The sequence below is a fragment of the Manis pentadactyla genome, chromosome 9 (assembly GCF_030020395.1).
Source record: "Manis pentadactyla isolate mManPen7 chromosome 9, mManPen7.hap1, whole genome shotgun sequence".
NCBI classification, from domain to species: domain Eukaryota; kingdom Metazoa; phylum Chordata; class Mammalia; order Pholidota; family Manidae; genus Manis; species Manis pentadactyla.
The window spans coordinates 109,915,394-109,943,136 of NC_080027.1; the positions used below are offsets into that span (position 1 = coordinate 109,915,394).

The 27,743-nt window shown below is 47.3% G+C and overlaps 1 protein-coding gene and 1 long non-coding RNA gene across 11 annotated transcripts in view; one reads left to right on the forward strand and one right to left on the reverse strand.

The window, feature by feature from the left end:
• Window positions 1-27,743, forward strand: part of CACNA1E (calcium voltage-gated channel subunit alpha1 E) — a 454,989-nt gene that overhangs the window by 417,945 nt on the left and 9,301 nt on the right. For 4 of the 10 annotated variants that reach the window (XM_057507925.1, XM_057507928.1, XM_057507929.1 and 1 more), the window contains 13 exons: window positions 179-244; window positions 4,427-4,518; window positions 5,090-5,255; window positions 9,223-9,350; window positions 14,386-14,482; window positions 16,556-16,661; window positions 17,509-17,616; window positions 18,176-18,276; window positions 18,605-18,711; window positions 22,223-22,334; window positions 24,951-25,079; window positions 25,947-26,127; window positions 26,925-27,115. In XM_057507925.1, coding sequence (XP_057363908.1) covers window positions 179-244; window positions 4,427-4,518; window positions 5,090-5,255; window positions 9,223-9,350; window positions 14,386-14,482; window positions 16,556-16,661; window positions 17,509-17,616; window positions 18,176-18,276; window positions 18,605-18,711; window positions 22,223-22,334; window positions 24,951-25,079; window positions 25,947-26,127; window positions 26,925-27,115 — 1,584 coding nt within the window. Of the gene's footprint in view, window positions 1-178; window positions 245-4,426; window positions 4,519-5,089; window positions 5,256-9,222; window positions 9,351-12,476; window positions 12,574-14,385; window positions 14,483-16,555; window positions 16,662-17,508; window positions 17,617-18,175; window positions 18,277-18,604; window positions 18,712-22,222; window positions 22,335-24,950; window positions 25,080-25,946; window positions 26,128-26,924; window positions 27,116-27,743 lie in introns of those variants that run through there. The other 6 variants (XM_057507931.1, XM_057507935.1, XM_057507930.1 and 3 more) reach the window with 4 other exon arrangements.
• LOC118922807 (uncharacterized) lies at window positions 19,450-26,945 on the reverse strand. Its single transcript, XR_005028900.2, has 4 exons — window positions 26,738-26,945; window positions 22,963-23,037; window positions 22,198-22,331; window positions 19,450-21,046 (listed from the first exon to the last, which is right to left on the reverse strand). It is a non-coding gene; the product is annotated as an uncharacterized LOC118922807 (long non-coding RNA).

Consider the following 27,743-nt stretch of genomic DNA (forward strand, 5'->3'; position numbering starts at 1 on the left):
ACATGGTCATCTGCAAAGTGTGGCACCCTAAAGCAGAGTGGCTTTGGGGGATAGAGAGTCTCGGCTCCCTGAGTAAGTCAGGCTCAGGAAAGAGCCATTGTGCTGCACTGACTGGGGTTGCTGAGCCCGAGAGCCGCCCTTTTAGGAATTCATGGTCCTATCTCTGTTTTCCTTCCAGGCCCTCCCCTATGTCTGCCTTTTGATTGCCATGCTTTTCTTCATCTATGCCATCATCGGGATGCAGGTGAGCTGGTGCATCAGGAGCCTGGTGGGAGACAATGGTGGCCCAGATTGTCTGTGGTTTACCAGCCTGAGGATACAGGATGAAGGGTGCTTCGAGCCCCTTCTTGCCCAGAGTCACACTTCCAAGATCTTGTTGCATTGTGACCTTGGAATTTCCACATGTGCAAGGTTTCCACTCAGGGTACCCAGGTACTCAGGATGGTCTGGTATAGGGTTTCATCTGTGGTCAGATCATGGCACTGACTTACAAGCAGCTGGACTTCCGTGGGCGCAACAACAGAACTAAAGTAAAGATGTTGCCATTGTTCTTAGCTGGGGTCCCATGAGACTAAGAAGGGGTGAGGATCATAATGAGCCATTTCTCAAGATATTGGAGCTAGACCTAAAACAAGGTCAGATGGTTGTTCTCTTGTATACAGCGCACAAAATGTGTCTGAGTTAAGTCTTGAATAGCTAAGACTGATGCCCTAGAACTCACTACTGAGCACACCTTGTAGAGTTCCTGGCAGCCTGACCAATGCTAGAGAGACCCAAGAGTCACATTCCAGATAATTCCTCTCAAAGGGCCATGCGGCTTGCTGAACGGTTCTCTCGGAGTACCACATCCTTCTCAGTTTTAGAATTGAGAAGTGGTTCAGGTTCCCACCCTGGATATATATTTATGCAGGTAGCCCACTGAGCAGAAGATGCCAGAAGATCTTTCAGTGGCTGCTGTTATTGGTGGGGGGTGGATTCTTTCTGCAACAACCAGCGACGCATCCTGGGAACCTGTCCAGTTGGACACCCAGGCTTTCTGCTTGTCTCAGGGAGCCCAACTTTCTGACTTGGAGATACTGAGAATAAACCTCGGCATAGAACTTGGACCAAGTGCAGTCTCCCACTGTCAGGCGGTCTGGCCACCTGTGGACTGCCAGCTGCCTTCTTGATAGTGCCTGCCCTCTGGAGCAGTGCGCGTGCCTCCCAGGCTTGCTGCATCAGCAGGCTGTCCCAGAAGTGTCTCTCCTGCTTGCTCCTCTCTCTTGCCTGCACTTCTTAATATTGTTCATCTTCCAGACCCATTCCTGGAGAGTTTTGTTTTCCAAAAATACAATAGAATTCAAGTGTCAAAAAATGTGAGGCCTGGTTGAGACCTGGTGTGTTTTCCTTCACTGAGGATATCTTAGTAGATCTCACAATCCAGTCAGGGGTGTGAACGGGATTCTTGCTCAACTTTAAGGTTGACCTCATCACTTCCATGAAGTCCCTTCTGATTCTCAAATCTTTGATTTCAGGATTAAAATGTTCTTGAACAGCCCAATGAAACTTGATTAAATTATTTGTGCCCATGCTTAAGCTAGTTCTTATGCACTTAACATCATCTCCAGTACTAACCTGTTACTAATACTGGTGGTAATGCCTGCACTTATGAGGGCAATAAAATATTAGACATTACAGTTATTGTAAAGATCACAATTTCATGACTGAACATCTTCCACCTCCAATTAAAGGGTCAAAGAAACACTTGCATTTGCTTGTTGGTGGAAGGAAAGACAGTGCAGAACACATTAAGTGCATGCCACACACTCATGCACACACACACACAAGATATGTGTCTAATATATTCAGCACTGATTGTCTCCATGGATGCTTATCATGGCTAAGTAACTTACAACAAGCTAAAGGTCTCACTAAGTGGGAGAGCTGAAATTCAGACTCAGCTTTGTCTGCTGCACAGCCCATGTTCTTACTCAACTACCTGTATTCTGTACTGTCTTTCCTTCTACCAACAAGCAAATGCAAGTGTTTCTTTGACCCTTTAATTGGAGGTGGAAGATGTTCAGTCATGAAATTGTGATCTTTACAATAACTGTAATGTCTAATATTTTATTGCCCTTAGTCTTCTTTCAGAAAACTAAGAGCGCTGTTTCCATTCTATGAGATGTAAATGGTGTTCCCACAATGACTAACCCTTAGTTGTCTACCCTCTTCCTGATCCCTGACAGAGACCCTGACTGTGCACACACCAGACACCTAGCCTGTAACTAGAGAGACTGTCTCTAGTACAGTCGTAACAAAGCAGGGGGATCCATACAAACAGGAAGACAAAAAGTCAGAAGGCCAGTGTTGGAAAGCTAGAAATAGAATAGCATGTATCTATTAGAAGAACTGTTATTCTGAATTTTCAAAGGCTTCTTGGAAGAAGAGTGCTTTGCAGAGGAATCTAAAGCAGGAAGGAAGGAGTAACTTGCTGGGTATGGGAACAACCCTGGGCCACAGGTTATTTGAAGATGAGGCTTTCAGCCTCCGCTCTGCCACTGACCAGCTCTGCAAACTTGGTCCTGTCACTGAACCTCTCTGGGCCTTACCACTCTCACCGGTACAATAGAGGAGTTGCATAGAGAGCTTTGCAGATCTTTCTAGTTCTAAAGTTCTATGATTCCAAGTGAAAATGGATTGAAGCCTATAGTTCTATTAAGGTTTCTGATGGATCTTAGTATCCCTTACTCTTCCATATCCTTTTGATGTAGGAGATTTGGGTTAGTGATGAGAACTGGCGAAAAAAATCTTTTTTAATATAAAAATTAAAAGTAAAAATTTAAAGACCACCTTCACTATAAATAGACATTTTTGACTTGAAAAGTGTAAAAGTGTCTTAGAGTAGATTCAGAATAGCTTTGATTTCTTTGAATATTACACATATACTTTATGCAAAATCTCAGCACACCCTCCAACTAGTTCGGGACTGCAGATGTTTGAGACGGTCATAATGAGGAAAACTTATGACGGCTTCAGGAATGTCAGAGGGAGAGGAAAACACTGTAAGTTGTGTGGATCTGGGGAACTGGGGACAAATGGATTTTGTACCAAGAGGGTAAAAAGAGAGGAGGAGATATAAAGAGGGCAAAGATACAGGACTGTTCCCTCCCACGGTTCCCAGAACTAGATTGGATTGCTTGGAATTTTTTCCATGCTACTGTTTGTTTGGGGCACTCTGCCTTCTTCCCTCCAACCCCAATCCTGCCTAGCTTGCCACCTCCATTTTCTCTGAGAGACAAGTAGTGTTTGGGTTTTGAAAAACAGCTTTAAGAACAAATTCCCAAAGCAGGTGTCAGTGGGAGTTATTTGAGCAAAATAGCTGGGAGCAGAGATTGTTCCTCAGTTGCACATTCTAAAAACTGTTAGGGGGAAAATGTGTTCCATTTAGCATATATTAGATAAACGGAAGCATATTAAATATAGGCTGAAAATTGTCTCCAGTTGCTGGAAAAGTGACCGGTAAGCCTTCAGTTGTACAAGCATTGACTCCTAAGAATAGACCCTGGTATCTGAGACATGGCTGGGAATGAAAGAACATGTGTAAGGGTGCCCTTCTCATCTGAAGAGACTTAGGGTTGAAGTTGGCTCCAGACAGCACATGTGTGAGAGTTCATCAATATTCACTCTCAGTGGGTAAAGATCTCTGAGTTCTCCCTCTTTTTTTCCCCCCACATGAATTTGCACAGTGATCCCGTTCTAAACTTAGCGACCCTAAATCCATTTACTTTTTGCATTTCCAAGTAGCCAGTTGTCCTTCTTCATCCTATTGGCCTGGACTTTGTTTTGGGTACATTCGTTCTTTTGAATTCCAGGTTGCAGACATATTGAACTTCTGAAATTTGGCTCTCTGGTTAGGAACATATCCAAGGGAGATAGAGATGCCCCTTTTTGACCTAAACTGCTTGCACATTCCAGGGCAGCATCGGCCCAAGCCATAAATCCCAACTTCTGCAGGTGCTCATGGTCCCATCAGTCCTACCTGAGATGGGAGGAAAGAAGTAGGTCCTTCCCTACACTCCTGTTATGGGGTAATGTCTTTGACAGACTGCGTGAGGACTGTGACCAGTACCACAGTTGCAGGTACCATGGAAATAAAAAGACCAACTCAGATATAGGGAGAACAGAATGACTTCATAAGATCCTGCCTTCTGTGCTCCTGGCCGGCATTCATCCTCTTTGCTGCACTGGGGAGTGTAATTACTCCTGCAAACCAAGCTCAGAGCATGGGGTCCACAGCCTCTCTCGGTTTATTGTGTGCTGCAGGGTTAAGCCATCAGGAGCCATGCACATGGATTTGTCAGCCCTGCGGGGGGCGCTGATATCCACTCGCTGGACACAGCACACTGCTCAGTCATGCTCTTTGCATTCTGTTGTTTTTCTCCTCCAGGTATTTGGCAACATAAAATTAGATGAGGAGAGTCACATCAACCGGCACAACAACTTCCGCAGTTTCTTCGGGTCCCTCATGTTACTCTTCAGGTACCTGGACCATAACTGTTGTAGCTGGAGCTCGCCTGTCAAGGCAAACAGGAAGAGGTCTGCCTCTGCCTCCCACTGTCCCTTTATCCTGCTTGCCTGCTCCTGTCAGGACATAGAGTGGAGTGGGGCAGGGGTGGTGGGGAGGGGCAACTGCTCCAATGACTTTAGAATGTTGCTGCAACATTTTTGGCTCAGTAATTTGCAAATTGCAATGTCAACATGTCCTCTAGGGCTCCCAGAGGGGGAGGGCAAGGACAGGTTCTTGCAGACCAAATTGCATGTGATGGCTGACACCTTGGATGGCCAGCTTCATGTGGGATCCGAGAGAGTCCCACCACTATCAGCAGAGACTCCTCAAAAGACAGAGAAGCAACAAGTGAGGTAGCATAACAAGAGAGACCTGACTGGCACTCCATGTCTGGATGGAAAGCCCTAGAGGGAGGCTGGCTGTCCCCAAACTAACCTGTTAGGCTCAGAGCAAGAGAAAGTGATGGGTACATCAGGGAAGAGGGCCAGGGAGAGGGCAGGATACATAGACCCACTGCTACTAACCCAAATGTCTCGGGTGCAGGAGTGCCACCGGGGAGGCCTGGCAGGAGATAATGCTTTCGTGCCTTGGGGAGAAAGGCTGTGAGCGGGACACCACCGCCCCGGCGGGGCAGCACGAGAGCGACCGCTGTGGCACCGACCTGGCCTACGTTTACTTTGTCTCCTTCATCTTCTTCTGCTCCTTCCTGGTGAGCAACACTGGGCTCCTGGCCCGTAATGCGGCCCGCCCACCCCACACTCAGCCCTCTGATGGACTGAGACATTTCCCTCAGCTCATATTCACACCGGCGCTCCATGTGTGAAAAACATGATCCTCCTCAAGAGGGTCTCCTGGACGCCGGGATGTGTATCAGACTCCTTGCGGGTGATTTTTGCTGTCCCACAGTGAAAAGTCTTTGCTGCTTTTAGGGAGGGACTGTTGTGAGAAGGGATGAAGAGGGGAGTAGAGTTCAGTGAACAGAGTGTGGAGCTTCAGGTTGAATCTGTTGTGACCCAGAGCAAATCTTTCTCTTCTGTACCTCAGGTATTTTATCTAACAGGTAGGGCTAGGAATATCTTCTCTCTCTTTTGGACACTTTTGAACTGTTGAGAGAAAGTACCTTGAAAATATAAGATGACAGCATTTTTAAGAGTAAAATGATGACAATATACAATGTGATGGATGTGGTCTCTCTTGACTTACATGCCAGTTTGGTGACAAAAGGTGACAGCATTTTTAAGAGTATAATGACAATATATAATATGATGCATGTGGTCTCTCTTGACTTACATCATTGTCTGATGACAGTTGGCCAGCTTGATAGACATGAAAGACTATGATTGTTTTGGACATTAGTAAATGTCAAGTAGTATATGGGAAGCACACCCACTTATATAAAGTGATGAGAAGCCCTAGGTGCCTTATTTCTTTCTTCGGGTGAAACTGTGAATCAGCATGCAGGCATCCAGAAATGTCTGTCCTACACAGTCAGACAAGTGTGATAAACAGAACAGCTACCAAATCAATAAAAGGTCAGTTGGGCATTTCTGGCCATCATGACATCCTTCAGCTCAGCTTCTCCGCTGATGCCACTAAAAAGTGCTCAATTTCATTGCTGTTCCTCAAAAAGTGAATGACTTGTCTCATGTCCAGGCATTTCTGACTCTTTAGAGTGATCCCAAGGGGACTTGCCACATGTCCAGTGCTCTGGACCCAGTGTGGGCAAGTGGCTGCAGACAGACTGCTAAGGATGGCCGGCAGGTTAATCCAGCAGAGAAGAAACCTCCTGGAGACCTGGGTACCCACACTGTGGTCTTGACTTTGTTGTTATTCTAGCCATGGCCAAGACACCTGCCCTTTGTAGCTTCTGTAAAATGAGAGGAAAACCAACTTGATAATAAGAGTAGTATTTGCATGGTGAGCTCATACATGTATCTTAATACACTTCCTTCTCATGATTGTGAATGGTTTTTCAATGAAAAAAGAACACAAAACAGTATCCTATTATAATATGGAAATATAATGTGTAATGAAAATAACTGAAAGGAAGCTTAGAATGATGATATTAGTCGGAATTTGAAGTTTATTCATTCACATATTCAGCACATTTTTATTGAGTGTCTGTGGAACGGCTCGCCCTGACCTAGGCACTGTGAGGAATGGGTCAGCACGTTACAGTCCCTCTGTCATCTAGAGTTGAAGGGTGAAAGGGACACAGGCGTATCAGCGCTTTTTGATAGGGGTGAAATGGAGCATTTAGAAGGGCATGTAGACATCTCAATTTTATCCTACATGGCTTAGGTGTTTAATAATAAATATTTAAAAGAAACCAAAGATATAACTGGAAAATTAATTAGAGACTATAAAGTTACTTTTAGAATTTTGAGATGGAGTGTGCTGCATAATTCACATTAATGTTATTTTTAAAGAGGCTATATTCAGTATGAGATGATCTGCTTTCAGCTCTCAGCCCCACATGAGATTGACTTTGTGACCTTGGGCAAGTCACACAGCTTTTCAACTCAAACCAACCACTCTAGAAACATCTACTGATGCACTGGGATGTGCCAGGCCCTGTGCTTGGGGCTGAGCATACAGACCTGTGTACTAAGCACTTTTATCCTTGAAAGACTGGTAGTAATTAAATCTGCCTCAGAGCAGCATTAAAGCAAATAATAGGTGTGAATGCACACAGCACATTATGAAAGACTGTGTAGATGTAAAACAGTAGTGATACTAATAGTTTTTGCTAACATTTATGATAGGTACCTTGAAAGGCATGTAAAACAAATGTGTGGATGCATGGAAAACCCTTTATAACCCAAGCAGTGATTGAATATATGCAATGTAGATTCAATCTCAGCAACAAAAGAAAGGCCCATGCTAGGATTAGGTTCATCTGCATGAGACAGTCCTCCCCAGATAACAAGGGAGCACAGCCAAAAGGGATGTTCATTTCCCTCACACACCAGGGAAGCCTGGAGAAAGGCAGTACAGGCTTGTTATGGTGGCTCCACAGAGCAGTCCGTGTCCCAGACATCACCTCCCGGGAGTGGCCTTCATCCTCATGAGGCTAGACCTCCAGACATCCACTTATATTCTAGGCAGCAGGATGGGGGGAGGAAAGGAGAACAGTTGCCAGAATGCAGCCAGCAGTCTCTGCATTTCAGAGAGATTGTACCCGTGTCTTCCTCTAGACTCTCCCTGTCCTGAACAGCCTTCTGAGTATGTGGCCCCTCCAGCCACCCAACCACTTTACGTGGGAAGCATCAGGGACGCCTGATCCCTCACCCCACAGCCAGTTGGTCTCTGTCAGGCAGGACTCTTTCACTTGCAAGTGACCAAAAGCCCAGCTAAATCTGGCCTGAGCGGAAAGGGTTTGATAGGCACATGCAAATGAAGACTCCTGGGCAGGACGGGCTTAAGCAAGCTTGATCTGGGGCTCAGGTGACATCACCAGGACCAGTTAATTTTTCTATTTACAGATCTCCTCCTTCACGCTCTTCCATGTGAGCTCTTTTCTCTAACAGCCACAGCCTGTGGCTTCAAGGCAGTGGAGCAGCAGCTCTAGGCCTCAATCCTCACGCTCTCAAGACTGATGGGGAAGGACAAGTCTTTTGCCCAGAAGGCTCAGTACCATTTTCTTGGCCGTGATGGGTGATCCAATCATGGTGACCCAAGGGGAATGGGATTCAATGACTAGTTGAGGCCTGAGCCACACATGGTTCCTCTCTGAACCATATTAACTGGGAGTAGGTAAGAGGTGGGGTCCCCAAGAGACGGGAAGTACAGTAAATGGATGCTGGGCAGCCAGGACACAACAGAACAGGCCATTCACTGGGATCAAGTCCTGCCGATTCCACCTCCTTTATTCTCTACTGTTATCCACCACTGGCTTGGTTCAGGAGCACCACAAAACCCTCACTCCTGGTCTCCCACCTAACTCCCACCCTGCTACCAAGAGTCCTTTCTGAATGCAAATATCCCTTGGTCTCTCTCCTAATTTAAACCCCTTTAGTGGTTTCTGTTGCCCATTGTATAATCTAGATCGGAGGTCACCAAACTGTAGCCATGGGCCAAAGCAGTATGCTAGGCATGGGAGTATATCTCTGGACAGGAACTTTCTTATTTTCCATCTCCAGCCTCGGGATCTCTGTTTGGAACACAGTGGGTGCACAGTAAGCATTAAATAAGCAGGAGAATAGTGTCTTGGAAGCCACGTTAGAGCGTGCACAGCTTCACCTGTCCACGCAGTGAGCCGTGCAGTCAGTTCTAAGACAGCTCACCAGCTCTCCCATTGGCTCCTTTTGTGCAGAAAGGGTGGGAGGGAGGTTGGGAGGGAGGGTGGAGGTCAGGCCTTGACTGCCGCTAGCCTTTGAGAATGTTGTCACCGCTGCTCCCTCTGCTGCCAAACAATAACAAATAAATCGAACAGATAAAAGCAACTCTTTTTGTGGAGTATTTTGCAAGTATAAAGTGGCATAGAAAAGTAAAATAATAATGCTCACACAATGAAATGTGCGGAACAGATAGTGAAAATGGATGTCATTCAGCAAGATCAACAGTGCTTTTTGGGAACTTTAGCCTCACAAACATTTGAGTTCTGTGTATGCCTGGAAGTCTGTCTTTCTGCTCTAGGTTTCCCCTAACTCTTCTTCTCCCCCCTTGACCTCCAGATGCTCAACCTGTTTGTGGCTGTCATCATGGACAACTTTGAATACCTGACGCGGGACTCCTCCATCCTGGGGCCTCACCACTTGGATGAGTTTGTCCGTGTCTGGGCAGAATATGACAGAGCTGCATGGTGCGTAGTTCTCTCGGCCACCCTGTCAAGAGGCCACCCATATCGAGGGCTCTGGAGCTCTCAAGAATGAGGTTGGAATTGGACCCACCCAAATGCTTGCCTGTTACAGAAGGAGAGGAGATTCCTCTTGGTTATGGCCCGAGAAGAGACCAGGTCCTCAGACTGGCTCTGGCATCAAGCCAGTTGTCAAAGACAAACCTTCTTTGTCTTCCTTCCCCCTCTTTCCTTCTGTGACAGGCACCTCCCTCTCTTTGCCAAACTCATCACATAGTCCACACCTCAGAGTGTTTGGGTTCAACGCTCAGAGGAGCTTCCAGTAATCTCTTTCTTCTTCTTTTCTTGCCAATGGTTAGGGAACTCCCTTGAGTCACAGTGGGGAGCCGTGTGGGAAGGGTTGAAAAGGTTTCCTGGGCCAGCTAGACATCTGGCCACTGTGGTCAGTGACATTAGCATTTTATCTGTCTCATCCCTCTCAAAAGGTACAATTTGAGATTACCCTGAAATTATGTAAAACAACAAGCAAGTTTTTGTTCCAACTGATCCCTTTAACCTTTGCATTTGCAGACTTATATTGCATGCAACTGAAGTAAATGACAGGAATTTGCAGGGGTAACCTCCCCTCATTAGCCAGTAGGTCTCAAGTGATGTGCCTTCTGGGCTTTAGAGCAGGAGCTAGCAAACCATAGCCTGTGGGCTAAATGCGGCCCAAATACAGTTTTATTGGAATGGAGCCACACCCACTCCTGTATGTTTTCTATGGTTGCTTTCACACTATAAGGCAGAAGTGCATAGTTGCAACAAAGACAGAATGGCCCTCAAATTTGAAAAAATTTACTCTCTGGCCCTTTACAGAAAAAGTTTGCTGATTCCTGCTTTAAAGTACAAAGGCGGCATTTTGTCCCTCACTGTTGAGGACACGGTGAGAATTGCTGGGCAGGAACTTTTCTGTCCTGCGCCATCTTAGCTTTTGGATCCTGTCTCACCAATCTATCCATTCTGGTCCCCTTCTGCAAACACAAGAAATGCTATCCTTTACAGGAACAGACCTCATTGCTTCCACCTGGAACCCCTGCATAATGTGAAACTCTTCCGCAAATCTGTCCTCCTGTGAAACTGTTGAACGTAGGTCCTGTCTCAGGGGTTGGAATTGTGAATCAGAATTCTCTTCCTCTCAGTAATTATTAATGACCTAAGGCACAGAGTTCTCTAAATCTAATCCTATTACAATAGCTGAGCAATGGCTTTTACCTTCTGGGCCTGCTTCCTAGTAGATAGGCTGCTGAGAAAGCAGGGGGCAGTGTGCTCAGGGGAATGCACCTTATCTGCTCTGTGGCCTTGGGGAATTTGCTTAACCAGTCTAAGCTTCCTCGTCTGCAAACGTGGTAATGAATGGCGGTTGCGAGGATTACATCGTGTATATAACTGTTAGTAATAATAGATAATAACCTTATGGGAAAGTAACTGGAAAGTATGGAAAATCGGTCTGTAAAACCTTGGTTGGCCGTGGGATTGGGAAGCAAAGAGGGGATGTCTGCACTCACCTGGGAGAGGAGAAATGAGCTGCTAGCCAAGTGTCCACCATTTGCTGAGCCTCATTCAGGTGTCCTTGGCTCTCAGAAACCCCAGCTTCCTGTGGTTTCACATTTCTTAGGACCCAAATGCCATGTACATTAAACATGTCCCTCCCTGCCCGACTCACTCCTGCTGTTGGGAAGACAGGATTCCATGAGGACTAAAAAAATCATGAAACTTAGCTACATGAGCTGTGAGGGAACAAAGAGGAAAAGGAGAGCCTCTTCTGCCTGCTCTGTGACTCACGGTCTAACTTGTTCTGGCGAGAGTTGCACTGGCCTTCTCTACGGGGTGAGGGGGTTAAAAACTAACAGTGAGCCTGAGTCTTTTAAAAGAAGATTGACACACACTGCAGAGGACATCAGCCTTCAGATAGTACCAACCCACCCACGTCCCTCTCAATCAGATACAAAAGAACAAATAGTTAAATTAACTTCCTCTCAAGAATCAAGAGACTTGGAAGTACCGATGAGCTGCTATTTGGAAGAGGAAAAGGAATCAACACCAAAATTAAGAAAAGGCTAGAAGGACTGACACTGGGGAATAGCTCTAGTCTCAACGTAGTGGCTGGCAACAACTGGATGCTCAGAGGTGGACGTGCGTCTTTGTAATTTCTGGTGGGAGCCATGGTCTGTAGCAGGATATGTCCAGACCTTCAGATCCCTGGCCATTGCTTGTTTATTCTGGACTCCTGACAGAGCAGATGCTTTAACCCATGAAAATGAATCAATTGTTGATTCTGTCCTTTCCACTGAAAGCCAGAACTCTGTAGCAGGTTGATGTGACAGGGGGCTGGTAAGATAGGTCACATTGTCCCTGGAAGTCTGACTGGATCCCAGCAAGCTGCCTGTTGGCTGGCTGGCAGAGCAGAGCTGGGGGAGGATGTCTGTAGTCCCCTCCTGGGCCACTCTCTGAGTGCAGACCAAGGCAGGCTTCCACTATATACAGCAGAGCTTTTCCAAGCTGAACTCGGGAACAATCTGCCACAAAGAGGAGCAAAGCCCTTTGCAGATTCCCTCCTGCCAACTGCTCCTTGCTAATTAGCCTAATGGGAAATTTGTCTCTCGCAGGCTACAGAAAGATGCTGACTTCCCACTGCCCCTGACAAGCGGGTCTGAATAACTGACTGTAATCAGTGCCTGTGAAAAGCAAACAGTTCTGCAGTCCACTTCAGCCTGGCATCTGCCCTTGAGACCAGTCAGAGGCATTTGTGAATTGCCAGGATTTGTTTTTAGAGGCCTGGCTTGAGCCAGGGTCCATGTTGTGCATCTGGCCAGCTATGGGCCAGATAGGTATCACTGGCTCCGATCTTGATCATTAGGCAGTCCCCTGGGGCATGGACTGGCTCTGATTTACTTAGAAGACAGGGGGATTCAGTCCAGCAAGGTGATGGTTCTCTGATGCTTGTTGCTCTCCTTATCTCCTGGTCTGGCTTTGCCAGGCCCAAGGAAAAAAGCTGTTCTTCCTTCCAGCCACCCCTTCATTGGCTAAGCTGTCATTTCTTTCCCACCCTTCTCCAAGTGCCCTATTAACCCACCTGTGCTTCCTTTACAGCGGCAGGATTCCGTATAAGGATATGTACAAATTAGTGCGGGTGATCTCGCCGCCTCTGGGCCTGGGAGAGAACTGCCCCTACAGGGTGGCCTGCAAGGTTTGCTCCCAGTCCCCAGCCATGACCGGCAATGGGGCACAACTCCAAATCCCTCCTCTCTGTTCTGCTTCACCACCACCGCACCACATGAGGGAACCTTCATGTTGCTTTTCTTTGAGTTTAAAGAGGTCCAAACCCTCCCAGAACCAGCAGCTGTTACATAAGGATGAAGGGCACGTTTTGGGGGGAAGGCAGAAAAAAAAGTTGAGAACTTGATGAAGGCCGATTTGACTGCTTTCACGTTTCTTCACATGCACACACTCTGTCTCTCTCCGCTCCACCTTAACTTACTGATGTAACCAAAGGGGTTCTCTGTCCTCCAGAGAGTGCAGAAACCTTACCATCCCCCAGAGGGTCTGGTTTCTCTACACTGGGGACAGAGAGCTTCCTTTTAGCAAACTAGTGTCATCATCCTGTATATAAAGTAGCAAAGTGTGATTCTGGTCATTCCCTGCTCCTGCCCACCCTCCAACTCCCGGACTGTTGGGCCAGAAGTGATTATAAAAGCTGTAGGATGGAATGAGGTGAGAAACAATGAAGAATTAGGAAGAGGTGAGAGCAGGTAAAGGAGGGTAAATTGGGTCAGAGGGTCTGGGAAGGTCTCAGGGGATGATGGAGGGCCCCTAGCAGGTTTCTAGCCTTAGGGTGATCCAGCCTTATATTGTTGAGGGGACTGAGGTCTGTTAGAACTGCCGGGTCACTGCGTGTGAGACCACGAACACTGACCAGGGGCATATAGGACCCCCTCTCTAACTCTCCCAGGCCCTGGCAACTCTAACACGAGTGACTCCGCCAAGGTGCCATCCAAGGCCACACCCCCTAGATAGGGCCCCCGGTCCTGGTGCAGCAGGAGAGAAGGGCAGGCCCCCTGGGGTGCAGTACGGTTGGCAGCTGGAAGAAGACAGGCCCCGGAAGAGGCCAGCCCGGGCAACGGGAAGGAGCTGGCTTGGGGTGGTGACACAGTGACTCTCATACATGGGAGGCCGAACAGCTGCCTCTGCTGAAACTCTTTAAACTCCACCCTGGTGACACCTGCAGCCGCATGTGGGAGAGCTGGGGAGGGCCGCATGGCATGCGAGACGCTCTTCCTCCTCCTGGTTTTGTTTCTTCTGTCCCCAGCATGCCGTCGCCCTGAGGCATGCTGGGGAATAGAGAGCACTCTTCCCCAGGGAGCCAGGTGGAAGCAATGGGGCGACTCTGCCCAGCAGCCCAGCACTTTGGGTGCAAGCCGCCGCCGCCACCTGCTGCGCGCACACCACGCAGGGGGATACACGGCGCCCGCCCATGGGTTACGCAGAGGACAGAGGCCTCACTTCCAGGCTGCCACTGTCCCCGCTGGGGCCAGCAGTTCTAACCCATGGCCAGAGTGTCGTCTATCCGGTTTATACCGCTTGCACACAGCCCTGGGAATTGAGAACAAGCTCATGTATGGGGGTCAGATAGCGTGAACAGGCAGTGGGCTGATGCTGACCCAGGAGGAGAAACCAAGTCTCCAGGACAGTGCCCAGAGGAAGCAGAGGGACCAGAGGTCGCCACGGGTGTTCCCGGGTCTGTGTGGGTGCGCTATAAATCCACACCAGGATGGAGTCACAAATACAACTTGCCTTGATTAACAGGTTTCCTATTCTTCTCCTGTTTGTCCATTTTGTTTTGTTCTTCCCGTTTTCTGTATTCTTTTGTTCTGTTTTGGCTGTCTGGGAATGCCTGTTCTCCCCCACCTGTCTGCATCCTTCTCCCCACTTCCTTTTCCTCACCCTGCTGCCCTCCCTGCCAACCCGTCTCCCTCCCTGCTGACCCCCCCTCCATGAGCAGTGGCCGCATCCATTACACTGAGATGTATGAAATGCTGACTCTCATGTCACCACCGCTAGGCCTCGGCAAGAGATGTCCCTCCAAAGTGGCATATAAGGTAGACCACCCCTTCCTTTGCTCTGGGCTAGAGACCAGCTGTGGGGAGGCCAGAGCGCGGGGAGGGAGCTGGGCTGGGGAGGCGGCGGAGAGAACCAAGGAAAGGAGCAGGAAGCAAGGATGAGGTCCCGGAACGAAGCAAGAAGTGGTTGGCAGTACTGCCCACGGTGGGGTGTTTATGTGTTATTCTGTGTTTCTTCTCATGAAGGGGTCACTAGAAAGGAAGGGGTGAGTAGGGGAGGCACAGTGGTAGCCTATGGGATGGCGCATGTGGGCAAGGCAGCCCGCAGCAAAACAGCCATCAGAGCTTAGAGAGACAGAACATCTTTGTTCATATAAGCTAAGTAAAGAATGCAGAAATTCCTCTAAACATGGTTGAACAAGAAATTGTTAACCTCTTGATAATTTAAGGAATTGTTGACCTTATCGCTAAGGTCATTTGCAAAAAAAAAAAAAAAACACTTTATTTAATGTCCTTAAATAAAGGAAACCTCTTAACAAATTTCTTCCTCCCTGTCATAGGAAGGAGCTCTGCCGTGGTTCCTTCTAGGTATCAGAACAAAAGAACATGACTTCTATCCCACGACACATGATGAAGGGGGCGACCCCCTCCCCCTCAGCCCAGCTACCCACTTCTCTTGGCAGTACAAGGGAGAAGGCTGACAAAGAGCACCAGTTGCATCCATCACTAGATCTGCCTGATTGATGTGACTGATTATGGGGCCTGGGCCTGGAGTGTTGGGAGGAATCCCCATGGCTTCTTAGGGCATTATACTTTGGGAGTCACTTGCTGTTAGGATACGCAGCGCTTTAGGGTCCAGATTTCTTCTCCACACATTAGTAATAGTTACTGTTTGATGTTTACACTGGCCCAGAACTCCAGAGCTCTTTCATTCACCTAGGAATACACCATAGCAATGTTGCCGCTTTTCTAGAAGCTCAAAGAAGTGGGAGAGAGATGGAACTCAGACACAAACAAGAAACTGGCTTTACACTCTGATACCATGTCTGTGGCATCATGGCAGACAAGATGTTCCAATAGAGTATTAGAGACTCTGCCTTGGGAAGAGACACGTCCCTGCTAGGCTGGTGGTTCTGCCAGAGGACCTACTCCTGCTGCTGCCTCCAAGTTCCATAAAGCTCCAGAGAGCATCTCACTGGCACGGGCCCACTGGGGCCGCGTACATGGCTCCTCATGCACAGTTTAGGGGCTGCCATCCTTTTCGCTCATTGTGGCCACATCCAAAAGTACCAGGTGGTGGAATGTGGCCCTGAGTTCTTTGAATTTCTGGATGAAGCTTGGTGGGAGAAGGGGCATGGGGACTGGAGGAAAAGTTAAAGGATTCCAAAAGCAAGATACTCTCTGGAAAGTGGATTTGGCCATTTCAGTTTGATTCCCTTCCCTTGGGCGAGGGGAACAAGGCCTGCCCACTCTTCTCCTGCCTTGGTCGCCCTTCTCTCATCCTCTCTCTGCTCTCCCCAGCCCTTTTCCCTGAGACCCTGTTTGCACTCTCCCCGTTTTTTCTATCCTGCTCCACCTCATCCTTTGGATAAGTTGGATTTCTGCATGCTCAATCATATCCTGGCAAATTTCACCTTTTAAAGACTCAAAAAGGGGGCATCAGGATATGTCTTCCAAGTCAGATAAGCAAAGCAAAATCTCCCCCATCACTCTCTTTGCATTTGCGTTTCAGGGGTATTCATGGGACAAGCGCAAACACAGTGAGCCTTGAAATAGGGAATGGAGCCGCCTGCCAGAGCTGACTCCTTTCCCTGAGCCACTTCTTTTAGAAATCACTTCCCATGCCTATTTAAAGGCATTCTTAGGACCAGGGAGGTGTCCTACAGAATGATTAGGCCCCCTTCCCTTGGAATTTGGCATCATTCCCTAGGCAAAAACAAAACAGTAGCAATAAGTGAGAAGCAGGGAGAGTAGGGCTGGGACAGGGGATGGGGAATCCTTGCCCTTCTTTTTTGTCTCTGCATTTGACCTCTGCACTTTTCTCCCCTTCTCACCAAGGTTTCTTTCGATTATTTTTTTTCTCCTGCTGTGTCTTTTCTCTCTTTCACACAGAGGTTGGTCCTAATGAATATGCCAGTAGCTGAGGACATGACTGTCCACTTCACCTCCACCCTTATGGCTCTGATCCGGACGGCTCTGGACATCAAAATTGCCAAAGGTAAGCTTAAGAAGGAGAGATTCCAGAGCAGCTCGCAGCGGGTGGTGCGGGACAGGATATTTGAACTTTCTTCCATCCGACAGTACAGGGACCTGGCAATCAAATTAGGGTCCTAGTTGCACCTCTGATTCAATAACTATAATATTTGCTGTTTCTTCCTGGTAAAACGAATGGTTTGATCATCTTGAGGGCTCATTGCAGCTTTAACAGTATATGATTGATGTTCAGTGTCTGACACAGAGTAGGCATTTCAGGAATATGTGTTGAACAGATGAGTTTAATTTCTCCCTCCCTTGTGCAGTATCCTTAATGTCTTGAGAGACTTCTGTGGCAGGTGCTACCATGGCAGTACTTTGCTCCTCTTGACTTCCAATTCAGTGATTTAGGAGAGAAGACTCACTACTTCCAGGTGGACTTCCAGCCTCCCTGCTCCTGCCTGATCCAAATCCTTTTTAAAAACAGGTCACTCAGACTATGGAGTCAGAGTCCCTGGAAGAACTGACGAATATATAACAAGATAGGGGAGGCTTCCTGTGGCAGTTTTCATTTCCCCTGGATGTATTGAGCACCTAGGAGGTTTTCTGAATGAATGAGGAAGCTGATCTTGGTCTCAGGGCTCAATTCTCTGTGGCAGGATATCCCTGAGTCACCAAAAATGGGAGTCAAGATGTGTTTCTGCTTCTTCAGCAGAAAGACCCAGGATTGCAAGATCCACTGTCACTAAGTGCCAGAACTTCCTCTGAGAATATGAGGTGCCATGCTGATTCAGCCCCTACCCCCCACCTACTCCCTCAGTCCTTGGTATTTCAGTGTCTGTTTTATTTATTAATAATGTATCTTATTCTAGGCGGTGCAGACAGGCAGCAGCTAGACTCGGAGCTACAAAAGGAGACCCTGGCCATCTGGCCTCACCTGTCCCAGAAGATGCTAGATCTGCTTGTGCCCATGCCCAAAGGTGTGAGGTCTCCTCCTGACGACCTTGCCATTGTGGTTTAGTATGACAAGGCCACATCTTTTGGGGGTACACAGAGTAATCAAGGAGATAAAAGAAGGTCATCTTTTATCCTTAGAAAACTAAAATTACCCACTTCTTAAGTCCCTTTTGTCATTACCAGTTGAAAACATGTTTCAGGATAAGGTCACTGTGGTTGTGGGTGAAACTTCTTGGCTGCGTTGCTCTCTCCCTGCACGTGATACTGCTCAGCAGAGCTCATGCAGTTGGAAGAAGGGTATTGTTATTCAGAGACGGAAATTTAGACCAGTGGGGAGGATGCTTACCAGGATCATCACGCTCACTGGGTGGCTGTGGAAGCTCCCTGGGGATGGATATGGTTTCCTGTTCATTTAGTGTCCTTCATACCTGGTGTACACGGAGCCCTCAGTTCAGTGGGACAGGTGGGTGGCTGAAAGGACACACCTGCTTCAGAGACTGGGGGCCAGAACTTGTGAGGTGTCCTCATTCTCTCCCACCTCTCTTCCCCTTCCTCCCCTCCATGCCACATTTGTGCTTTTAGCCTCTGACCTAACCGTGGGCAAAATCTATGCAGCAATGATGATCATGGACTACTATAAACAGAGTAAGGTGAAGAAACAGAGGCAGCAGCTGGAAGAGCAGGTGAAGGTCAAGGGCAGCACAGTGGGTATGTGGGTGGGCCCTGAGGAGCCACATGGGGGCCCCCGTGGGAACAGGCCAGTGCATCCCTGGGGCACGGTGCCCTGCAGGGGCTTAAAAGCAGAGGTAAGGGGTACAGGGCCCAGGAGCTTTCTAGGGTTGGTGGGTTCGAAGTTATGAAATTCAAAACCCAGTGGATCAAAGATTAAATTATTCAGAGTATCCATCATACTCCTGTTTTACCCAAGTACATCGTGTTCCCCCTCGCCACATGCCAGCAGACCCCATACTCATGACTGAGTTCCTTTTCTCTCCTTCCCGCTTTTAACAGAAAAATGCACCCATGTTCCAGCGCATGGAGCCCTCATCTCTGCCCCAGGAGATCATCGCTAATGCCAAAGCCCTGCCTTACCTCCGGCAGGACCCCGTTTCAGGCCTGTGAGTATAACTGAAGGGTCCATGGCTCTCCTGCTTGCATTTGGTCTCGCATGCCATTGTGTAGGCCCGGAAGTGCCAGAGAAATAATATGAACTCGGAATGATCCTTTCTCTGCGGTTGAAAAGACAATGTTCTGTATCTTAGAAAGGTTATTCAGCAGGGTAATAGCAAAGCAGACTAAGCCTGCGCAGCACGGTGGCCAGCTCAGGAGACAGCGAGCACTGTGAATGGACAAAGGAAGAAGGGTCTATATTAGTATGACCACTTTCAAATGAAAAAGCTGGACAGTAAGGTTAAATAAGTTGCCCAAAGCCACATGGCTAGTAGGAAACTGAACTGGAATTTAAGCCCATTTCTAACTAGAGCATTCCCTCTATACTGTTAACTATAATGAACAAAAGGAACCTTAGATAAGGCAAAAAAAACAATTTTTTTTATATTGGAAGTGGAAATAAAACCCTAATTAAGGAATCTGCCCATTCTTTGGCATTGCAAACCTTCACTCCAGTTTGGTCACGAGTCATATGTGATAGCATACGTATCTCATTATAACACTATCCTGCTATCTCAGCAAGCAAGTAGTGAGTACCCCAAGGGCAGGAATCCTTCTATCCAGTGTAAATGAGTTTTTGTGGTTGCGTTGAACCCAGTTCAAGTTCTCATGGAACCAACAGTCACTAAATATCACAACTTCAATAATTATCAGGGGAGTGAAATTCAGGGCTTGGGAATGAGCCCTGTCAGAATGCCATTTGGAATCTCACACACCATTATTTTCTTTTCTCCTGTCATGTTGGAGACCTGTTTTTGAAAAGCATTGCTCTCACAGGTCACAAGCCAACACATTGGATTTTCTTTTCTTGAAAGAAAAGAAAGGGACCAGCTTCTAGGCTCTGTTCTAGAGCCCTGTATCTTTCTTTACAAGTAGTTTTGATGTGATGAGGTATCAGGGTATGGATTCTCCTGTCTTCAGAAAACAAGCAGATGTTTATCTTTGGTCTATTCAGGAAGGAGGTATGGTTGGAGCAGCAGAAGCTCCTCATTGGAAGGGTGTAAAGTGCTTTTCAGGGCATCTTGGCTTAGAAATGGAGGTCACCCTCCTCCATCTAGATCCCTGTCTTACCACAGTTTGTGAGACAAAATAACTTTATCATAGGATCATAGGAGCTTCTCTCCCATGTGTTTATTGACTCATTTAGTCATTGACTTAACCAGTATTTATTGAAATCGAATATGGCTGAGAAGCTGGCCAACATACAAAAGGCTGGGCTTCTGAGATGTTGTGGAAAGGAAGCACGTCACCTAATTGGAGGGTTAGGGGAGGCCTCCCTGAGGAAGTACCATTTGAGTGAGACCTGAAGGCAAGCTCTTCAGGAAAGCTGAAAGAATGGGAAGTTTAAGGATCCTAAACACTGTCAGGATGGTTGGAGTACAGAGAGCTCAGTGGAGGTGAGTTTGGAGAGCTGCACAGAGGCCAGCCTCTAGGAGCATTACAAGCAGGAAAACGAGGTTGCATGTACCAGAGGAACATGGTCAGTTTTGGGCTTTTCAAAGGTAAGTCTTGAATTCAGTTTGTCCTCAGTGGATGGAAGGGGAGCAGTTTGAGAGCTGGCACACCATTTGGTCAGGGATTGCGGCTGTATAAATTATTAATGATTGGCTGGGCTAACAGGATAGAAATGGGGAGAGATAATTAGTAGCAAGAATGGATAGGATTTGGTACATGTAATAAAGAAGGAGGAAGAATCAAAGATGACCCTCAGGTTTCCAATGCATTTCCTAAAACGGGGACCCTGGGAGAGACCCACCAGGACCATCTGTGTTTCTAGAGCCCAGTACAGATTGGAGATGTCCTGGAAGTAGAGGGGTGAACATAACAGGTAAAACTCCTCCTTCACTGAGCTTACGTAGGTGTAAAACCAGATAAGAAACAATTATTGGGAAGAAGAAAAGTGATCATTTCCAGTGGTTTCATTACAGTGCTGTTAAGTGGCAAGAAGAAAAACTGCAGCATGATCTGAGTGCATGCATGAGAGGGAGATCTGAGCAGGTGGGCATGGCGGGGGAGGCGTCAGATCCCTTCCTGAAGCAAGTCACTTTTAGTAAGAATTTTGAAGGATAAATTCAAAGGAACATGAAAGAAGTTTGGACAGGGGAGCTGGAGAGAAGCAATCTGCTGTCTGGACACAGTCTATAATAGCTTCTTGAGGCAGAAAGAAGCCTGGCATATTCAAGAACAGGGTCCAGTTTGTCTGGAATTCCTGGAGCAAGAGGAGGCTGGCACAGTAGGAACCAAATCATGAGAGAGGCCGGGTTCAGGATTCCGGACTTAATCCTAACAACAAGAAGGCAGACAAGGTTTTAAAGGCAGGACATCACTCTGGTTCAAATTACCTGACTCTTAAGAGTTATTCAGTGATTCCAAGGGTCCTGTCTACATTTTTGTAAGACAAAAAGGGACCCATTTCTTATACAGCATGTTCTTCTTGTCCCCGGTAGTTCTTAGGAATAGGCACACTGAGGAAGATGACTGACAGTTAAGCAGTCATTTTAAATATCAGCTCTCTCTGTAGCAGTTGTGAAAATGTAGTGAAAGCCCTCCCTGGCAGCAAGGGGACAGGTTGGGTGATTCTCTGCTATTCAAATCTGTCTGTGATCCAGTCTAAGTACCTATGGGTTGTTTTTAAGCAACTGGCAACCCTTGTTTATGCCTCACCTTTTCCAGTGGAGGCAGCATCCCCAGCTGTAGACTCAACTAGAAATGGCTCTCCCGGAGCCTCGGCGTGACACTGGGGGAGACCCATCTCTCCCTCCTAGCTCCAGAAACAGCCAAATGCTCTTGTTCTCCCACCCAGCTAAGCGGTCTAAGCGTGTCTGTGGGTATCAAACAGTGGTTTAATACCAGGCATGCTGACATATGATGGGGCTCCATGCCTTTTATTCAGAGCCCTCTGAATGCTTGGCCAGTTGGTCGCTGTCCTCATTCCTCATCACCACCTCTGAAATCATTCCACCCAGTCCGAAAACCAACAGAGAAGCCCTTCCATAAATGTTCATGGCATTGAACTGTTTAGTTAAGCCAGAGATGCTGGCCTGATAAAGCCATCTTCTTACTGAAAACAGAGGAACTCTTTTAAAGACCATGACTCCTTAATATTTAAACACAGTTTAAACTATGGCACTATTCCACCAAATGAAGAAATTGAGGGGAAACAGGTTTACAATCTACTGTTGGTCTTCCATGGCTGAGTGTGACAAATAATGTCACTTGTCACACAGATAGGCTAGTCTCCATTAGAATGATGAATGGTTTCAAAGGTAGGTTGAAAACAGAAGTTTCTCTTTTCCATTGCTTTTAAATTTTTCATTCTAGAGCCAGGCATCTATATGTTCCAAGTTATAAGCTGGCTAAAGGGTGTTGTCCTTCCTGGGAAGGACGTCATGTCTGGGGTGGGAATCGTAGTGGCAGCTAAGGCATCATATTACCTCTGACTTCGGCATTGTTTTTCAGGAGTGGCCATGGTGGATACCCTTCGATGAGTCCACTCTCCCCCCAGGAAATATTCCAGTTGGCTTGTATGGACCCAGCCGATGATGGACAGTTCCAGGAACAGCGGTCTCTGGTGAATGAATGAGTTACATGACCTCAAAAATAGTTCCTTGATTTCCTGATCTCTCCCACTCTCGTAGCTGAGTTCCCTCTTCAGGTTTTACAATCCCAGAGACCCCTCACCTGCTGCAGGAACTTAAATTGCTTCAAGCCAAGCTCTCTGAATTGATGCCCCAGAGCATCCAGTGTAGAAGCTAAAGTCGCAAATAAAATCTTGCCTTTGATGTGGAGCCTTAGGATGAATGTGGCACAAACCAGGCAGCTTAATGTAGCAAGGTACTGCCTCTGGCAACACAGAGATGCCCTAGGCGGCCTTTAGTAATGCCCACCTCCTGGAGAACTTGAGTAGCATATGCAACAGTGACTCACTGTCCACCAGGAGATACAGAATAATCTCTTACCTCTGCTCTGGGTGGGTTTAGGCAAACTGGCCTTTTTGGTCACAATTCTACAAGGTCATAGGCATTCTAGGAAGTCCTTAAAAGCACTCTCCTGAGCTGAAAGCTTTTCATTAGCATTAATGGTAAAATTCCTAAGAAACCCAGCAAATCAAGTTTAAGCTTGGGTAAGAGAGGATGGAGTGAATTTAGGTTTTTCTAATACAAAGCTAAAATGTGATTCCAAAAGGTAATAGACTTTACCATTATTCTTAGTCCAAGAACCATGAGATTAAGTTCCCTTCTGAGCTTAGACTTAAAGCCCAAGTATTCATTGGCCTGGGAAGAAAAAGACAAAACCCAAAAGTCAGTATAGATCATTCATACTAAGGGGTTTCCATGTCACTTTGATTGTAATTCACCTGAGTTTGTCTCTCCTGGTCCTCCCACTGCTACTGTGCACCCCAGAGCCATCCTGAACTGATGATGTGGGTAGAGTGTGGGTGTGGTCTGGTTGTGGAGTGCATGTCTCATGGAATGGTTACCTTCCAGAGGGGGACAAAACAGTAGCTCAAACAAATGGGTGATTCTGTCTCTAGTGGCTGCTGAGACAGGGAAATGTAAGTAGTTACACAGGGAAATAGCTGGACCAGTGTATGAGTGAGTGCCTGAGTGTGCTCTTAGTAAGGCGGGTGGGACTCCTTGGAGTAATTCACTGCCTGCCTTCCTGAGGAGTTTAGCACCAAGGCCCAGGGATTAATTGGTACAGATAGTTTGCTGGTTCAAAGGAACTCGCAGCATTTTACAGCTGGCCTGCCTGGTGAGGTTTCTGGCTGGGAAATATCTCAATAATGTGTCCTTTCTTTCACAGGGAGCAAATCTTTATTGCATCTTCATTTCCCTGGGTTTCCCAGGGCTGAGCCATAGTGCAAGGACTTTCTGGATATGTGTTCATCTCATTGTCAGTACCGGCGTCTGTAATTCAAGTCAGGTGTCAGCCCATGCTACACACTCACCACTGTGTGCTCCTGCCCATCCCTTGGGGACCCCTGCTCCACGTCCTGAGGCGTGGCTGTGATCTGTGTGTGTGCATGCGTCTTGCACCACCTCTGACACCTGTAAATGGCAGTTGTTACCACGTCTGTTTTGAGTTGGACCTGTGTGCTCTATAAAGCATGTACTGCAAACACTAACTTCCTCACGTGCACATAGCATATGTCCTAGAAGGCAGTTTTTCTAATCACAACAGAAACCATGGAGGCTTAGGGGCAATCTCGGGTACCCTTTCCTTTAGCAGTGCCCTACTCTTACATCCAGGTTTTCAGGGTATCAGCTCCTAAAAGTAAAAAAAAAAGCTTTTTTCTGGTATAATCTCCAGATTCCTAGGTCTCTTCAATGGTCCATATAAACATTTCTAAGGCAACTCTACTAGCTACCTGCATAGAGCATGTACATTTGCCAGACTAAACTTCTTTAACCAGGAAAATAAATAAAAGAGCTGGGTAGGACCAAAGAGATTTCCAATCCAACTTTCTAATGTTTTAGAGTAGCATAGACCAATACAAGAGCCATTACTCAGATGTGGTAATTGAGTACTTAAAATATGATCAGTCCAAATTGAGATGTGCTCTAAAACACACAACAGCGTCAAAGACTTGGTACTATAAAATGTAAAGGATACCATTTTTTTGGCATTGATTACATGTTGACAGAATATTTTGATATATATTATGTAAATAGTTTCTATTATATTTCTATTGTACTGCACTAGGCAAGAACTTCCCTGGCAGTAGTCAACTACCACATTTTTTGATAGTTTGAGAAGATATACTTGACGTCAGAAATTGGTGACTTTCCTTAGAATCCTGGTCTCTGATAAATCATTTCTGCAGATTAAAAGAATAAACCCAACACTACCAACTCTCGGAAAGTAAATGTCACCTATCTAGAAAGTATTGTGACCAATGTTTTACAAAGCTATAAAATCTGAAGCATTGCTTAGTGATAAATAAGATGGTACTTACCTAAAAAAAGGTGATCTTTACCTCTCAGTCCCAGCTAGAGCTGTTTGGGGCACCTTATGCACCACATATGTCTATATATGGACACCCACGTACAACAGAGACCTTAAAGATGCAAGTCACTCTTCTAAAAGCCATTCTTGGTATGAAGGAGGTAGAATCATCCACTGGAAGTAAGAAGCAATGAGGTGGAACCAAGTCCCACAAGCTCGGCCGTGTGTTTATTTCCAGGAGCCAGAGGTTAGTGAATTAAAAAGCGTGCAGCCCTCTAACCATGGCATCTACCTTCCTTCGGACACCCGGGAGCATGCGGGATCTGGGAGGGCATCCTCCATGCCACGCCTGACTGTGGATCCCCAGGTAAAAAGCAGCTGCCACCCACCATATGCAGTGGTATCCTGGGCCGTATTAAACTGACAGGTTCTGAAAAAACATCTGATATATTCAGATGAGCCCTTGACCTTCCCCAACCCCTTTCCTATAAGCAAAACCTGGCTCAGTGGCTTCCTCTAGCATCTGCTCCTCCATGGTGTGTTTTCAGCGAAGCCCTAGCCACAATACGCTAGCCAGCAAGATGGTTCAACACCCTAAAGACTCAGCCAGCCATGCAGGAATTCCCAGGGGTCTTCCTGTGTATTCCCCCTTCCTTGTCTCCTTGCCCAGCCCCTCTAGCACACACTGCAGGTCACCCACACAGCTGTCGGGACCGTCTGTCCTAAGCAGTGCAGGCCACACCTCATTTCTTTGTCTGTTCCTCCTGGCTCCTTTTTTCTGTCTGTCTGTCTTACATCAAGTTTTGACAGAGACAAGCAGTTTTTGTGAATCTGTTTTGACATCTGTGGTGAATCAAAGTGCCAGAGCTTCAGGTGAGGCCAGGACAGGACTGATGGAGGAAGAGCAGCGTCTTCTTAGGAGCTGTTGGGTCCCAGGCTCTCCTGAGCATTGACGCTGAGGGGCAAGTTCTCTGGCAAGGGCAAAGAACCCAATGGCTGAGCCATGTGCCCCTTTCATGGTGTAGACGTTTTAACACAATGCAGGTACTGGCCAGACCAGGGACTGTATTAACATAGAGCCTTTGGGGAACAGCCTTCTTCAGCTAAGATCTGAGCAAGAGGGAGTCGAGGGAGGGTACAAGGTGCAATTTTCAACTGTCTCAGCTCCCCTTCTTCCTTCCGTTTAGACCTTCTCAGTAACTAATGCTGACCTTGTGCGGGCTTGTATTTGCAGGTGATGACGGATCCTGGCTCCATGCGACGTTCATTTTCCACTATTCGGGATAAACGTCCAAATTCTTCGTGGCTGGAGGAATTCTCCATGGAGAGAAGCAGTGAAAACACCTACAAGTCTCGTCGCCGGAGTTACCACTCCTCTCTGAGGCTGTCGGCCCATCGCCTGAACTCTGACTCAGGTGAGGAGGGCTTCGTGTTCCCTTCTTTTCCAGCTCCTGCCCTAACAGGCCTGTTCTGGCAAGGACTGAAACATCACTGTAACAAACCAGATAGAGGCTGGGGAGAGTGGAGGAAGGGAGGACGCGCCTTACCAGAGGGGGTTCCCTGACCGACTCCCACCGTGGAACAAAGCAACACAGCCTGATGGGAGTTGTTTTCTGTATTTGAGTTTTTTGCTTTTTAAGGAAATGGGTCATTCTGATAGAAAACCATTAGTCTGGTTCAAATTCTTTACTAGATGAGGAAATAAAGCAATGACATGCCCCATATCATAGGGCCAGTAAGTAGCAGAAAAGGGACTAATTAAAATCCTTTGGCTTCAATCCCAGGGTTCTCACCCTGGCATTACATGCTGTGTGTCATTATTTAATTCACAGTAACTTCCTTAATTCCCTTCTACTGATAACCATCTTTCCCCTAAAAATGTCACACACCCACGTTTAGAGAGAATACCTGGGCCAGATTGTTGGCAAAGTTTCTATTAGACCGTATCTAGCATAAACAGGAGGAGAAGAGAACAGATCGCATCCTTTGACATACATGTCTTTCCAGTGGCCATAAGTACCTTACCTCTTCATGACAGGGTAATTTTCCAGTCTTTTTCTCCAGCATCCCTTGCAGATCCCCTGTTGGCATGCCTGGAGATGCCAGAATTCTTCAGTGTCCCAGTCCCAGGCTGCAGGACTTATCTTTCTTTGTGTTCAGTAGCCAGCATGGGCGGAGTTATGATTGATCGGTTGCTTTCGTCATCCCCTAGGCCACAAGTCCGACACCCACCGCTCCGGGGGCAGAGAGCGGGGCCGATCAAAAGAGCGGAAGCATCTTCTCTCTCCCGATGTCTCCCGCTGCAACTCCGAGGAGCGAGGGACCCAGGCCGACTGGGAGTCCCCAGAGCGCCGCCAGTCCAGGTCTCCCAGTGAGGGCAGGTCACAGACCCCCGACAGACAGGTGAGCATGGAGGGGAAGCCAGGCCTCTGCAAAGACAGGGGAGGGTGGTCTGTTAACAGTAGGCACAAAATGGGGGCATGCAGTACCCACACCAGCCTCAGTTTCACAGGAATCTACATCCATGATGCAGAGAAGTTAGCTACTTGATGCTTGTGTACTCAGCACTGATACGAATTCCCCACAAGCCTGAGAGTCCTCTGAGGGGTCCTCCCATCTCAGTCCTCAGAACTCAGAACCACAGCTCCAATAAACAGGTTCACGAATGTGTCAGCCAGAAAAGTCTCTTTGACCAGTCGCACGATCCTTGGTGTCGGTTGGAATGGTGATTCAACCTCATTTGCCTAGCTTCCAGCCATCCCTGGGAAAACCATCTCTTCTTCCTGCCTGTGGCTGAAACACCAGCCTGTGCCTAAGAAATTACTAGGAGTGCTGTGTAAAGACATTCTCTGGCCCTGCTTTCCTGCTCCCTACTACCTCCCCTCCAGCCCTACCTTTCTGCAAGGCCATCAGAGCCCAGACAGGAGACCCGCTCAACCACAGTGAGCAGCAGGGAAGTGTGGGGGCTGCTATAGCAGGTGTTCAGCAACAGAGGCAGCTGAGAAGTTCACTTCTAGAGAAGTGGTTTGCA